The 14,923-nt window shown below is 47.5% G+C and overlaps 2 protein-coding genes across 3 annotated transcripts in view; one reads left to right on the top strand and one right to left on the bottom strand.

The window, feature by feature from the left end:
• Positions 1 to 14,923, bottom strand: part of LOC129703875 (zinc finger protein 208-like) — a 92,392-nt gene that overhangs the window by 43,459 nt on the left and 34,010 nt on the right. The gene's annotated exons all lie outside the window — the stretch shown is intronic.
• Positions 4,495 to 14,689, top strand: LOC129704327 (gastrula zinc finger protein XlCGF17.1-like). Of its 2 annotated transcripts, none has more exons than XM_055647392.1 (2): positions 4,495 to 4,633; positions 11,375 to 14,689. In XM_055647392.1, the coding sequence occupies exon 2, from the start codon at positions 11,382 to 11,384 to the stop codon at positions 12,423 to 12,425; it is 1,044 nt and encodes a 347-aa protein (XP_055503367.1). In that variant the 5' UTR covers positions 4,495 to 4,633; positions 11,375 to 11,381; the 3' UTR covers positions 12,426 to 14,689. The 2 variants fall into 2 exon arrangements, with proteins under 2 accessions (XP_055503367.1, XP_055503366.1); XM_055647391.1 differs by lacking the exon at positions 4,495 to 4,633 and adding an exon at positions 8,280 to 9,516.

Below are 14,923 nucleotides of genomic sequence, written 5' to 3'. Positions count from 1 at the left end.
CTCTAGACTGCTCTGTGCATTTATAGTCACCACCCTCAGAAGGATGCAATTGTATTGGAGAAAGGGCAGAAGGGATCCACCAAAACGTTGCCTGCAATGTGAACATTTCAACGTGTGGAGACTGGATGGGCTGGGATTGTTTCCTTTGGGAATCCTGACAGAGATACCAGATCCAGAGTGGCATACGTAGGGTAAAATAGTTGCGAGCTTTTCCCCTTTGCAGACGTCATAGGTTTAGGGTGCGGAGGTATAAAGGTTGAGAAAAGATCTATGGGAGAAGTTTTGCAGCCGGAATATTTGGAAACCGAATCCACTGCCTGGATTGGTGGTGGAGGCAGGAACTCTCACAAGCATCTGAATGAGCACCTTTCTAACCAATACAGAGATGGACAGGTTCTTCATAAGTTATGGGAGCAGAATTAGGCCATCCGGCCCATCAAGTCTACTCTGCCATTCAATTATGGCTGATCCATCTTTCCCTCTCAACCCCATTCTCCTGCCTTCTCCCCATAAGTCCTGACACTCATACTAATCAAGAATCTGTCAATCTGTGCCTTAGAAATACTCAAAGACTTGGCCTCCGCAACCATCAGCGACAATGTATTCAACAGATTCACTATCCTCTGACTAAAGAAATTCCTCCCCATCTCCTTTCTATAGGTACATCCTTTTTATTCTGAGGCTATGGCCTCTGGACCTAGGGTGACGGAGGAACTGAAGGAAATTCAGGTTAACCAGGAAATGGTGTTGGGTGGACTGATGGGACTGAAGGCTGAAAAATCCACAAGTCCTGACGGTCTGCATCCCAGGGTCCTTAAGGAGATGGTTCTAGAAATTGTGGACGCATTGGTGATCATTTTCCAATGTTCTATAGATTCAGGATCATTTCCTGTGGATTGGATGGTAGCTAATGTTATCCCATTTTTTAAGAAAGGTGGGAGAGAGAAAACAGGGAATTCTAGACCAGTTAGCCTGACAGAAGGTGGTGCAGAAGTTGCTGGAGGCAATTATAAAAGATGAAATAGCGGCATATTTGGATTGCAGTAACAGGATCGGTCCGAGTCAGCATGGATTTACGAAGGGGAAATCATGCTCGACAAATCTTCTAGAATTTTTTGAGGACGTAACTAGGAAAATGGTCAAGGGAGAGTCAATGGATGTAGTGTACCTGGACTTTCAGAAAGCATTTGATAAGGTCCCACATAGGAGATTAGTGGGCAAAATTAGGGCACATGGTATTGGGGGTAGAGTGCTCACATTGGTTGGCAAACAGGAAACAAAGAGTAGAGATTAGCGGGTCCCTTTCAGAATTGCAGGCAGTGACTAGTGGGCAAGGATCGGTGCTGGGACCACAGCTATATACAATATACATCAATGATTTAGATGAAGGGATTCAATTATGCTATGAGAATGCAGGGTGACTTGGACAGATTGGGTGTGTGGGCAGATGCAGTTTTATGTGAGTAAATGTGGGGTTATCCACTTTGGTAGCAAAAACAGGAAGGCAAATTATTATCTAAATGGAGTCAAGTTGGGAAAGGGGGAAATACAACGGGATCTGGGGGGTCCTTGTTCATCAGTCAATGAAAGTAAGCATGCAGATACAGCAGGCAGTGAGGAAAGCGAATGGCATGTTGGCATTCATAACAAGAGGAGTTAAGTAAAGGAGCAAAGAGGTCCTCCTGCAGTTGTATAGTGCCCTAGTGGGACTACACCTGGAGTATTGTGTGCAGTTTTGCTCCCCTAATTTGAGGAAGGACATTCTTGCTATTGAGGGAGTGCAGCGTAGGTTTACAAGGTTAATTCCCAGTATGGCGGGACTGTCATATGCTGAGAGAATGGAGCAGCTGGGCTTCTATACTCTGGAGTTTAGAAGGATGAGAGGGGATCTTATTGAAATGTATAAGATTATTAAGGGTTTGGACACGCAAGAGGCAGGAAACCCGATGTTCCCGATGATGGGGGAGTCCAGAACTAGGGGTCACAGTTTAAGAATAAGGGGTAAGCCATTCAGAACTGAGATATGGAAACACTTTTTCACACAGAGAGTTGTGAGTCTGTGGAATTCTCTGCCTCAGCGGGCAGTGGAGGCCGGTTCTCTGGATACTTGCAAGAGAGAGATAGATAGGGTTCTTAAAGATAGTGGAGTCAGGGGATATGGGGAGGAGGCAGGAGCAGGGTACTGATTGGGGATGAGCCATGATCATATTGAATAGTGGTGCTGGCTCGAAGGGCCGAATGGCCTACTCCTGCACCTATTGTCTATTGAGGGAGAAATTACAGACCAGTTAGCCTGACATCAGTGGTGGGGAAGATGCTGGAGTCAATTATAAAAAATGAAATAGCAGCACATTTGGATAGCAGTAACAGGATCAGCCCGAGTCAGCATAGATTTACAATGGGGTAATCACGCTTGACTAATTTTCTGGAATTTTTGGAGGATGTAACCAGGAAAATGGACAAGGGAGAGCCTGTGGATGTAGTGTACCTGGACTTTCAGAAAGCCTTTGATAAGATGCCACATAGATTAGTGGGCAAAATTAGAACACATTAAGGGTGCTGACATGGATAGAAAATTGGTTCACAGACAGGAAACAAAGAGAAGGGATTAACGAGTCCCTTTCAGAATGGCAGGCCTGGTGCTGGGACCGCATCTATTTGCAATATACATTAATGATTTAGGTGAAGGGATTAAAAGTAACATTAGCAAATTTGCAGATGACACAAAGCTGGGTGGCAGTGTGAACTATGACGAAGATGCTATGTGGATGCAGGATGACTTGGACAAGTTGGGCGAGTGGGCAAATGCAGTTTAATGTGGATAAATGTGAGGTTATCCACTTTGGTGGCAAGAACCGGAAGACAGATTATTATCAGAATGGTGTCAAATTAGGAAAATGGGATGTACAACAAGATCTGGGTGTCCTTGAACATCAGTCACTGAAAGCAAGCATGCAGGTACTGCAGGTAGTGAAGAAAGCTAATGGCATGTTGGCCTTCATAACAAGATGAGCTGTGTATAGAAGCAGAGGTCATTTTGCAGTTATACAGGGCTCTGGTGAGACCACACCTGGAGTATTGTGTGCAGTTTTGGTCTCCAAATTTGAGGAAGGACATTTTTGCTATTGAGGGAGTGAAGCGTAGGTGCACAAGGTTAATTCCCGGATGGCTCGACTGTCATATGTTGAAAGAATTCCATCTGTCACTTCTTGGCCCACTCTTCCAACCTGTCCAAGTCCTTGTGCATACATCTTCGTATCTAGGTTCTTGATTAGTATGTCAAAGGCTATGGGGAGAAGGTAGGGGAATGGAGCTGAGAGTGAAAGATAGATCACCCATGATTGAATGGCAGACTTGAAGGACCTAATTCTGCTCCTATAACTTATGAACATAAAATGCTTATGTACCAAGTGTTGTTAAATGGAATTAGATGATTGGGTATTTGATGGTCAACGTGGACAGTGTGGGAATGTTGATGTGTTTAGATCTCCACTACTTCATACTCTTGTACTATTCAACATTCTTGTTTCTTCATGGGCCTTATTCCTCGATTATACTTCTAAATGCTGCTGCCCATCCCTCTGTGAATTTAGTTTTAAACTGTTCCCAAGTGAACCTCTCCTCAAAGATATTAGGCCTGGTCCCGTTTGAGATCTACTCTGTTGATTTAAGGGCTGAGAATCTCTGATATCTCTTCAGATGGGACAATCTAATTGAAGTACAGCATGTGGCAGTACGTACCTGCACAGAAAGTACCTGCACTCAAACGCGAATCAGATAATGGGCCAAGTGTGTTTTGTTCACAGTCGTCTCGAGTTGAATGAGCTGCCGAGCCTTGAGAAACCTCAGGGATGTCTTTGTGATCCTTCCTCTTCATTCCGTGCCACCCATTCCTGCAAAAATTAAAAAAGTTGACTTTGAATAACATTTTTTTTTTTAATTATCTACAATAGTAAATATATATATATTTTTTTTTTAAATAAGCGAAGTTCCTTCATTCATTTATCTTCCCCCCTCAAACGTCCTAAATTGATTCCCAGCCATCGATGCATTTTGGAGGGAAAGGTAAGGAGATGCAGCGGGAGCTCAATCATGGAGGAAGAAAGGGGAAATGCGGAGGTTGGATAATTAAAATGGATTACAGAAGAAATGCTGCAAAGGACTATCACTGGGCGGAGGAAGAGGTGAGGGGGGCCGGGTGAGTCGCGGTGCAGCGGCCCGCGGCGTTTCTGGAGCCCGCACCGATTGTTCCCCCGGACGGTGGCCGCTCCTCAGGCCTCGCTGTTGATCAAAGTCATAGCCCTTCACTTCCGCTCCATCCCGGTCCGCCGCCCTTCCGCTGCCGCCCGCCGGACTTCCGTTTTCCCCCTTCTCCCCCCATCTCTCTCCCTGTAATCCGCACTGCGCATGCTCTGCCCCGCAGGCTGACTGGAACCTGGAGCTGCTGCCGTCCGTCCTCGCGGTTCCTGCCGAAGATCGATGCTATAGCAATAGGTTCCTGCAACCCGCAACCGCTGTCGGGATCAAACCAGGGTCTCTGGCACAGGATTTCTGCCGCGATGGACTCTATACAGATTGCACTCTGCACCTTGGCTCACACTGTTATGGTCTGATTACGCAGTATAACTGATGAGTTGAGTGTTTATGGTATTTTACAGCGGTTCTGAGCTACTATCTACCTCATTGAAAACCCTTGGACTATCTTTAATCGGACTTTATCTTGCACTAAACATTATTCCATTTATCATATACTGTACACCAATGGCTCCTGAGATATCTGACTGTGGAAAAAGCTTCAGCAGTTAACATGACCCAGGTAGAAATGGCTTAATTACCAAACGGCTCAATGGTATTTATGTATAATTACTGGGGTATTGTGTGCAGTTTTGGTCTCCTAATTTAAGGAAGGACATTCTTGCTATTGAGGAGTACTGAGTAGGTTCACCAAGTCTGAAGAAGGGTTTCGGCCCGAAACATTGCCTATCTCCTTGGCTCCATAGATGCTGCTGCACCCGCTCCAGCATTTTTGTGTACCTTCGATTTTCCAGCATCTGCAGTTCCTTCTTAATCATCAAGTTAATTCCCGAGATGACAGAACTGGGGTATGAGGAAAGGTCGACTGGGCTTGTATTCACTGGAATTTAGGATGTGGGGATCTTATAGAAACATAAATTCTTTAAGGGATTGGACAGGCTAGATGCAGGAAAAATGTTCCCGATGTTGGGGGAGTCCAGAACCAGGCGTCACAGTTTAAGAATAAGGGTACGCCATTTAGGACTGAGATGACGAAAAGCTTCTTCACCCAGGGAATTGTGAATCTGGAATTCTCTGCCACAGAAGGCAGTGGAGGTCAATTCACTGGATGTTTTCAAGAGAGAGTTTGATTTAGTTCTTAGGGCTAACGGAATCAAGAGATATGGGGGAAAAAGCAGGAACGGGGTACTGATTTTGGATGATCAGCCATGATCATATTGAATAGCGGTGTTGGCTCGAAGGGGTGAATGGGCTACTCCTGCACCTATTTTCTATGTTTCTTTGAATCTGTGGAATTCATTGCCACAAAGACTGGTGGCCAAGACATTGGGGATTTTTGAAAGTGGAGATTGCTAGGTTATTGATTAGTAAGGGCATCAAAGGGAGAAGGCAGGAGTTTAGGGTTTAAGAGGGAACTGCAGATGCTGGAGAATCGAAGGTTACACAGAAAAGCTGGAGAAACTCAGCGGGTGCAGCAGCATCTATGGAGCGAAGGAAATAGGCAACGTTTCGGGCCGAAACCCTTCTTCAGACTGATCAGGGGTGGGGGTGGGTGGGGACAAGAAAGGGAAAAGGAGGAGTAGCCGGAAGGCTGGAGGGTGGGAGGAGACAGCAGGGGAGATGAGGAAGGGGAGGAGACAGCAAGGACTAACAGAATTGGGAGAAGTCGATGTTCATGCCCCCGGGGTGCAGACTCCCCAAACGGAATATGAGGTGCTGTTCCTCCAATTTCCGGTGCGAGTTTAGGGTTGTGAAGGTAGAGCAGAGTTGATGGACTGAATTGCCTAATTCTATTCCTATGTCTTATGATTGTTTTCTTGTGAATGAAGCCATTTCTACCTGGGTCATGTTAACTGCTGAAGTTTTTTCCACAGTCAGATATCTCAGATCTCAGGAGCCCTGGTGTGTGTTTCACCATTTTACCAAACACTTTATCATTTGCAAATGTTCCTCAAGCTGATAGTTTAGAGATACAGTGTGGAAACAGGCCCTTCGGCCCACCGAGTCCGTGCCAACCAACAATCCCCCATACACCAGTTCCATTTTACACACTAGGGACAATATACAGAAGCCATGGGGATTGAGTGAATAAATGAATTATACTTTAAAATCACGTATGACATGTCACAGCAAGGTTCTGTTTACAAAGAACCGCCACATATAAGGCGCAAACAAAGTTGAAGCCATGTTTCTGGGAATTGAGAATAAAAATGCGGCATTGCTTATTCATGCAATATTGGAAAAAGGCTACATCATTTTAAAAAAAACGTAAAAAACTGTTCTGGGATGCAAGGAACTGCAGCTGTTGGAATTTGACGCAAAACATAAAGTGCTGGGGGAATTCAACAGGTCAGGCAGCATCTGTGGAGGGAATTCAAATTCCAACATTAGCAGTTCCTTGTGTCCACAGAATAGTTATAAAGCAGTTTATGGCAAGATGCTTCGACTGGCTTTGTTCCTACAGCATCTTGGGTTTTTTTAATAACTGTTCTCTCAGGTGGATGCCTGAAATATTGAATGATTGAGTGAGTGAGTGAGTGAGTGAGTGAGTTAGTTAGTTTGTTTATTGGCCAAGTATTCACATACAAGGAATTTGCCATTCTGCAAATTCTGATGAAGGCTTGGGCATTAAAAGTCAGGAACACGGGTCAATGCTTATCCCTCGAGGAACATTGTAAACCAAGCTCATCTCTTAGATGCTGCCTGACACACTGAGGATTTCCTTTGTAATATTATTTTATAAATAATGTTATCTGACTGTGCTCACAATGCTTGGGAGTGTATTTTTGCAGATTAACTGATGTTTTTCAATTCATCCCGATGTTTTGCTTGCTGCCGAGGATGGCCACAAAAGATCCTGCAGCTCTATTTCAAGGAGTCTCTTCACCTGGTGCCCTGATTCTATTTAGCCTTCTGCGTAGGAAGGGACTGCAGATACTGGTTTAAACCGAAAATAGATACAAAAACTTGGGGTAACTCAACGGGTCAGGCAGCATTTCTGGGAAATTAGAATCCTGAGGAAAATTAGAAAGGGAAGATTTCCCTTTCCCCTGACTCTGTCCAAAGAAAGGTCTTGACCTGAAACATCACCGATCAGGGCCTCGCAGGTAGAAGCGGCCGACGGAGCCCGAGGCTGGGGCCCGGGTTAGCAAGAGGGTGGAGTGAAGTGGGGCGTTGACAGTGACGGGGCCTCGGCGGTGGTGAAGCCTCGCGGGTCGACCCGCAGAGGATGAGAGTGTGGAGGACCGCCGTGAGGGGGAAGGTGAAGAACAATGGAGGACCCAGCATGGGGAGACCATTGTGAGCATGGAGGTGGGGGATGAACATTGGACAATGGGTGGGGGGGCAACGGGCAATGGGGACCCGGCATAGGGGGAATGCTGGGTGGGTGGGGGACAAAAGGGAGAGCCGGCGATGCTTTGTAACTTTGTCAATGCAGGAGGTGGCTGCTATTTGTATACATTGTGTAGGCAAGCGATGAATCTCACTGTGCCTAGTCACATGTGACAATAAAGTATTCCAATTCCTTTTCTCCCGAGGTGCTGCTTGAGTTACTCCAGCTTTGTATGTCCATCTTCACTATTTGGCCTTCATTCACTTTCATGCACATTTGGACAGCAGTAACAGGATCGGTCCGAGTCAGCATGGATTTATGAATGGGAAATCATGCTTGACTGATCTGAAATTTTTTGAGGATGTAACTAGAAAATATGGGCAAGGGAGAGCCAATGGATGTAGTGTACCTGGACTTTCAGATAGCATCTGATAAGGTCCCAAATAGGAGATTAGTGGGAAAAATTAGGGCATATGGTATTGGGGGTAGAATGCTGATATGGATACAAAATTGGTTGGCAGAGAGGAGGGATAACGGGTCCCTTTCAGAATGCAGCAATGAGGATAAATGTGAGGTTATCCACTTTGGTAGCAAAAACAGGAAGGCAGAATAACTATCTAAATTGTGTCAAGTTGGGAAAATCGGAAGTACAATGGGATCTGGGGGGTCCTTGTTCATCAGTCAATAATAATAATAATGGATGGGATTTATATAGCGCCTTTCTAGATACTCAAGGCACTTTACATCGCATTATTCATTCACTCCTCAGTCACACTCGGTGGTGGTGAGCTACTTCTGTAGCCACAGCTGCCCTGGGGCAGACTGATGGAAGCGTGGCTGCTAATTTGCGCCTACGGCCCCTCCGACCACCACCAGTCATTCACATACATTCACACACAGGCAAAGGTGGGTGAAGTGTCTTGCCCACGGACATGACAGTATGCACTCCAAGCGGGATTCGAACCGGCTACCTTCCGGTCGCCAGCCGAACACTTAGCCCATTGCGCCACCTGTCGTCCCGAAGTCAATGAAAGTAAGCATGCAGGAACGGCAGGCAGTGAAGAAAGCAAATGGCATGTTGGCCTTTATAACAAGAGAAGTTGAGTATAGGAGCAAAGAGGTCCTTCTGCAATTGTAGAGACCACACCTAGAATATTGTGTGCCGTTTTGGTCCCCTAATTTGAGGAAGGACATTCTTGCTATTGAGGGACTGCAGCTGAGGTTTACAAGGTTAATTCCCTGGATGGCGGGACTGTCATATGCTGAGAGAATGGAGCGGCTGGGCTTGGAGTTTATACTCTGGAGTTTAGAAGGATGAGAGGCGATCTTATTGAAACATATACAATTATTAAGGGTTTGGATACGCTAGAGGCAGGAAACATGTTCCCGATGTTGGGGGAGTTCAGAACCAGGGGCCACAGTTTAAGAATAAGGGGCAAGCCATTTAGAACAGAGACGAGGAAACACTTTTTCTCACAGAGAGTTGCATGTCTGTGGAATTCTCTGCCTCAGAGGGCAGTGGAGACCCCGGTTCTCTGGATACTTTCAAGAGAGAGCTAGATAGGGCACTTAAAGATAGTGGAGTCAGGGGATATGGGGAGAAGGCAGGAACGGGGTACTGATTGAGGATAATCAGCCATGATCACACTGAATGACGGTGTTGGCTCGAAGGGCCGAATGGCCTACTCCTGCACCTATTCTCTATTGTCTAAAGTAAATTTTCGAGTCAGCGACATGGAACCACTCAGGGTCTGAAAGGCATTTTATAAAATAAATTGTCACAATAGCTTCTAATGGGGTCCTCTTTAACCATAATCCTCAGCGCTCGGAAAGCACTCTTTCACTGTGCATCGAGCCGGCGTCGGACTGCGGAAATGACGTCCCTGCACCTCCGGCCTTGGACGCGGGGGCCTCCGGCTGGGCGGCAGGTAGGAGCGGAGGGCCGGGCCGCGAGGATTGAAACCATAGGGGCCGGGCTCAGCCTGTTGGGAAAGAATCAGCGCAAAGCACTGAAATACCGCGGGCCGTCGAGCGGGAGAGACCTCCGTCCACACCCGCCGCCCCCCCCCGCGGCCATTTTCTCCGCCGCGCCTCCCGATCGCTCGCCAGCCCCTTCCCAGGATCCTCTGCGCTCCCCGGTTGGGCGCATGCGTCCTGATAACGGCGTAACGGAATAGAGCGGTTTCTCCGGGGCGGGGGATTGTGGGGAAGCTAAGGCACCATTGATCAGAAGAGTCGAGGGATTTGTTGTTATTTGTCCCGTAACTGAATAATGATTTTTTTTTTAACCTGCAGCAGCACAACAGATATGTGAACGTAGTACTCGGTATACACAATAATAAACAACAAATGCTCAATATATAAAAACATAGTGCAAAGACAAAAACAATGCTTTACGAGGATGTTGCCAGGACAAGAGGATTTGAGCTATGGGGAGAGGTTGAGTAGGCTGGGTCTCTATTCCTTGGAACGCAGGAGGATGAGGGGTGATCTTATAGAAGTGTACAAAACCATGAGAGGAATAGATTGGGTAGATGCACAGAGTGTCTTGTCCAGAGTAGGGGAATCGAGGACCAGAGGACATAGGTTTAAGGTGAAGGGAAAAGATAGGAAACTGAGGGATAATTTTTTCACACATAGGGCGGTGGGTGTATGGAACAAGCTGCCAGATGAGATAGTTGAGGCTGGGACTATCCCAATGTTTAAGAAACAGTTAGACAGGTACTTGGATGGGATAGGTTTGGAGGGAGTTGGACCAACTTGGATGGGATAGGTTTGGAGGGAGTTGGAACCTACTCCTGCACCTATTTTCTATGTTTCTATGGAACCCTCCTTCAGACATTCTGACCGAATTCCTTTTCCCCAGAGATGCTGCCTGACCCGCTGAGTTATTCTAGCTTTTTGTGACTAACTTCGGTACAAACCATCATCTGCAGTTCTTTCCCACACAGTTTGTCTGATGCTACCCGCGTCATGGCTCCAGGTAAACCACAGATTCATACAGCACCGAAACAGGCCTTTTGGCCAAACCCATTATGCCAAACGAGATACTCCATTTAAGATAGTCCCTTTTCCTAAGTTTGGCTCGTATGCCTCGAAACCTCTGCTATTCATGTACCTACCCATGTCATTTAAATGCCATCATAGTATCTGCCTCAACTGCGTCCTTTGGCAGATCATTCCACTAAATGTTATTTACATTATTCCCTTTATCATGTATCTGTACACTGTGTATGGCTCGATTATAATCATGCATTGTCTTTCCGCTGAGTGGTTAGCACACAATAAAAGCTTTTCACTGTACCTAGGTACATGTGACATTAAATTGAACTAAACTGTTGTAGCCGGTGTGGGCGAGTTGGGCCGAAGGGCCGGTTTCCACACTGTATTACTCTATGACTCTAACTAAACTTTAGACTTTCGACTTACAGCACGGAAACAGGTCCTTCAGCCCACCAAATCCGCGCCGACCAGTGATCACCCCGTACACTAGCACTATCCAACACACTAGGGACAATTTCGTTTTTTTTAACCAAGTTTGGGAGGAAACAGGAGCACCCCGAGAAAGCCCACATGTTTACAGGGAGAACATACAAACTTTGTACAAAATGCACTCGTAGTCAGGTTCGCACCCGGTTATCTGGCGCTGTATGGCAGTAACTCTACCGCTGCTCCACCATGCACCCACCACCCCCCGAGTGAAAATGTTGCACCGCAGATTCGTAATAAGTATTTTGTGGGTGTTTTTTCTGAGAATTCTCTTTTCCTATTAAATCCAATTCACAGGGCGTCAATGATGGACGATTTGGAAATGGGAAGCACTCTCCCGGACCTGCCGGAGTTGCCCTGTCCTCTGGGATCTGGACACCTTCGACCTTCGGACGTGGAAGTGGGAAACTGTGACCGCGTTGAGGAGGGAGGGTTCAGATGCTCTGAGTGCAGCCGTGGATTCAGCCGGGCGTCCGGGCTGTCGAGGCATCGGTGCTGCAGTAGCGGTGAGAAGCCCTGGAAGTGCGAGGACTGCGGGAAGTGCTTCAGTTACCCGTCACGGCTGGAGATGCATCGGCGCAGCCACACCGGCGAGAGACCGTTTGCCTGCTCGGTGTGCGGCAGGGGCTTTGCCTACTCGTCGCACCTCGCCCGGCACCAGAGGGTGCACACGGCCGACAGGCGGGTCATCTGCTCCCTGTGTAAGGGGGCCTTCGAAGACCTCTCCAGCCTCCTCGCCCACCAGCGGATCCATACCGGGGAGAGCCCCTTCACCTGCTCCCGTTGCGGGACGGGCTTCACCTGCCCGTCCCACCTCCGCCGGCACCAGCGGGCTCACACTGGCGAGCGGCAGTTCACCTGCTCCCTGTGCGGGACGGCGTTTAGCCACCGCTCCATCCTCCTCCGGCACCAGCGGGCACACGGCGGTGAGCGTCCGTTCACCTGCCCCGAGTGCGGCAAAGGCTTCACCCGCTCGTCCAACTTGCTGGTTCACCGGCGGGTCCACACCCGTGAGCACATGTTCGTCTGCCCCGACTGCGGGAAGGGCTTTGCCTTATTGTCCTACCTTCTGGCACATCGGCAGGATCACGCCGGAGAGCAGCCCTTCGAATGCCCAGAGTGCGGCCGGGGCTTCGGCTGCTCCTCCGGCCTCCTGGCACACCGGCGGCTCTACGGCGGCGACATGCCGTTCATCTGTGACGTCTGCGGCAAGACGTACGCCAGCACCTGCCACCTCCTCGCCCACCGGCGGCACCACAGTGGCGAGCAGCCCTTCTCGTGCTCTGAGTGTGACGAGGACTTCGGGACCTTGTCCAGTCTCTGGGTTCACCAGCGAGTCCACAAGTAATTGCTGCACCCGGGGCTAGTAACTGTGCGCCATCTCGGGGTTTCTGTTTGTGTTAATAATCCTCTAACTCTGGGATGGAGATCAGTTTTCCAGCTGTATGGCAAATAATTGTGCAACCATGGACAATGGTGTAAAGGTAAACAGCAAAGAAGCAAACTCTTCGTCCCAACTCGTTCATGCCGACCAAGATGCCCCACCTAAGCCAGTCCCATATGCCCACATTTGGTTCATATCCTTCGAATAGAAACAGGCCCTTTGACCTAACTGGTCCATGCCAACTGAGATGCCACACTTAAGCTAGTCGCATTGCCGCATTTGGCCCATATCCTTTGAAATACAACATGGAAACAGGCCCTTCGGCCCAACTAGTCCATGCCGACTGAGATGCCCCACCTAGGCTAGTGCCATTTGCTAGTGTTTAGCCCATATGCCTCTAAATCATTTCTATAGTGATGGTGGTAAATCTGTGGAATTCATTGCGTTGAATGCCAAGTCATTGGGTATTTTCAAATTGGAGAATGATAGGTTCTTGATTAGTAAGTGTGTCAAAAGTTATGGGGAGAACGCAGCAGAATGAGAGGGAAAAATAGATCTGCCATGATCGAATGGCGGAGCAGGGAGCAAACTCGATGGGCCAAATGGCCTAAATCTGCTCCTTTGTCTTATGATCTTATCCATGTATTATCCATGTATCTTTTAAATGTTGTTGTTATACCTGCCTCAACTACCTCTTCTGGCAGCTCGTTCCATGTACTCACCACCCTCCGAGTAAAAGGTTGCCCCTCAGATTCCTATTAAATCTTTCTCCTCTCACCTTAATCCTAGGTCCTCTGGCTCTTAATTCCCCTACCCTGGGTAAAATATTATGTGCATTTACCCTATTCATTTCCTTATAATGTTATGCACCTCTATAACATCACCCCTCATCCACCTTTTAGGGCAGCACAGGGGACATTATCTCCATGGTGCAGAGTTCAGCTTACTTTTGAGATACAACGTTGAAACGGGCCCATCAGAGTTCCCGCTGACCAGTGATCACCTCTGTACATTAGCACTATCTTACACACTCTGGACAATTTGCAATTTTAACAAAACCAATTAACCTACAAACCTGTACATCTTTACAGCGCGGGAGGGAACCCGAGCACCTGGAGAAAACCCATGCGCTCACAGGGAGAAGGTACAAACTCCGTACAGGCAGCACCCATAGTCAGGATCGAACCCGGGTCTCTGGCGCTGTAAAGCAGCAACCCTATCGCTGTGCCACTGTGTGGCCCCAAGACATTGGGTCTTTTTAAAGCGGAGATTGATTGGTGCTCGATTAGGAAGAGTGTCAAAGGGGAGGAGGCAGGAGAATGGGGTTGAGAGGTCAGGTGCTGCAGGGAGGGTGGAGGGAAATGGATGACCGTCTGCCCCAACTATGCCTCTCATCATTCAATCAGGTCTCCCCACAGCCTCCAAAACTCCACAGAAAACAATGCAGGTTTGTCCAACCTATCTCCTTGTAGCTAATACAGGTTCATCACCGATTTTCCGGCATCCTTGGTTCCAGAGCCCTTCTGAATTATCCGTTGTGCTTGGCCAACCAAAGCAGGCCATGGAAAAATGGATCAGTTCCGGCAGGGCTGGAGTTCCAGAGCCCCGGCCACAGGGAACAAATTAAACCCACCAATCGGCGGCAGAAGTCCCAAAGAGGTCGAATCAGGCCTACGTTTTCATGGGGACTTTCTGAGGGTATTTCAAGGTCAGCTTATTGTACCAATTAAGGTGTGATCTCGTAATTTTGTCTGAATTAAAATAGGTGCAGCTATATTTAAAATAGGTGCAGCTAATAGAGCTATATTTAAGAGGGAGTTAGATGTGGCCCTTGTGGCTAAGGGGATCAGGGGGTATGGAGAGAAGGCAGGTACGGGATACTGAGTTGGATGATCAGCCATGATCATATTGAATGGCGGTGCAGGCTCAAAGGGCCGAATGGCCTACTCCTGCACCTAATTTCTATGTTTCTATGTGCAGACCACCAAAAGGCCGGAAAATCAGTGGTGGACCTTTACCTTCTCATGAAGGCAGCACTTGGTGCACCCTCCACACAGCCTCCACAATCCTCCTGTAATTATTATATTAATAAGTATTATATGTTGTATATGTGTATTGTGTTTACAGGCCTGTAATGCTGCTGCAAGTAAGAATTTCATTGTACTGTCGTCTGTAGATATCGTAGATATCACAATTAAACACTTCCCTCTTGAATGTATAGCACTTATTTTTTTACAGTACGATTCTAGTCATGTATCAACCAAAGAGCTGAAAGAAGAGTCGGGACAAAGAAAGCAACAATTTAACGTGCCAATTTGATTTAACCATATAATAACCATATAACAATTACAGCACGGAAACAGGCCATCTCGGCCCTACAAGTCCGTGCCGAACAAATGTTTTTTCCCCTTAGTCCCACCTGCCTGCACTCATACCATAACCCTCCATTCCCTTCTCATCCA

The sequence above is a fragment of the Leucoraja erinacea genome, chromosome 15 (assembly GCF_028641065.1).
Source record: "Leucoraja erinacea ecotype New England chromosome 15, Leri_hhj_1, whole genome shotgun sequence".
Lineage (NCBI taxonomy): Eukaryota > Metazoa > Chordata > Chondrichthyes > Rajiformes > Rajidae > Leucoraja > Leucoraja erinaceus.
This window is presented reverse-complemented; position numbering and strand designations above follow the sequence as displayed.

Coding starts and splice junctions, on each gene's coding strand:
- LOC129704327 (XM_055647392.1), top strand. CDS start 11,382: ATGATGGACGATTTGGAAATGGGAAGCACTCTCCCGGACCTGCCGGAG.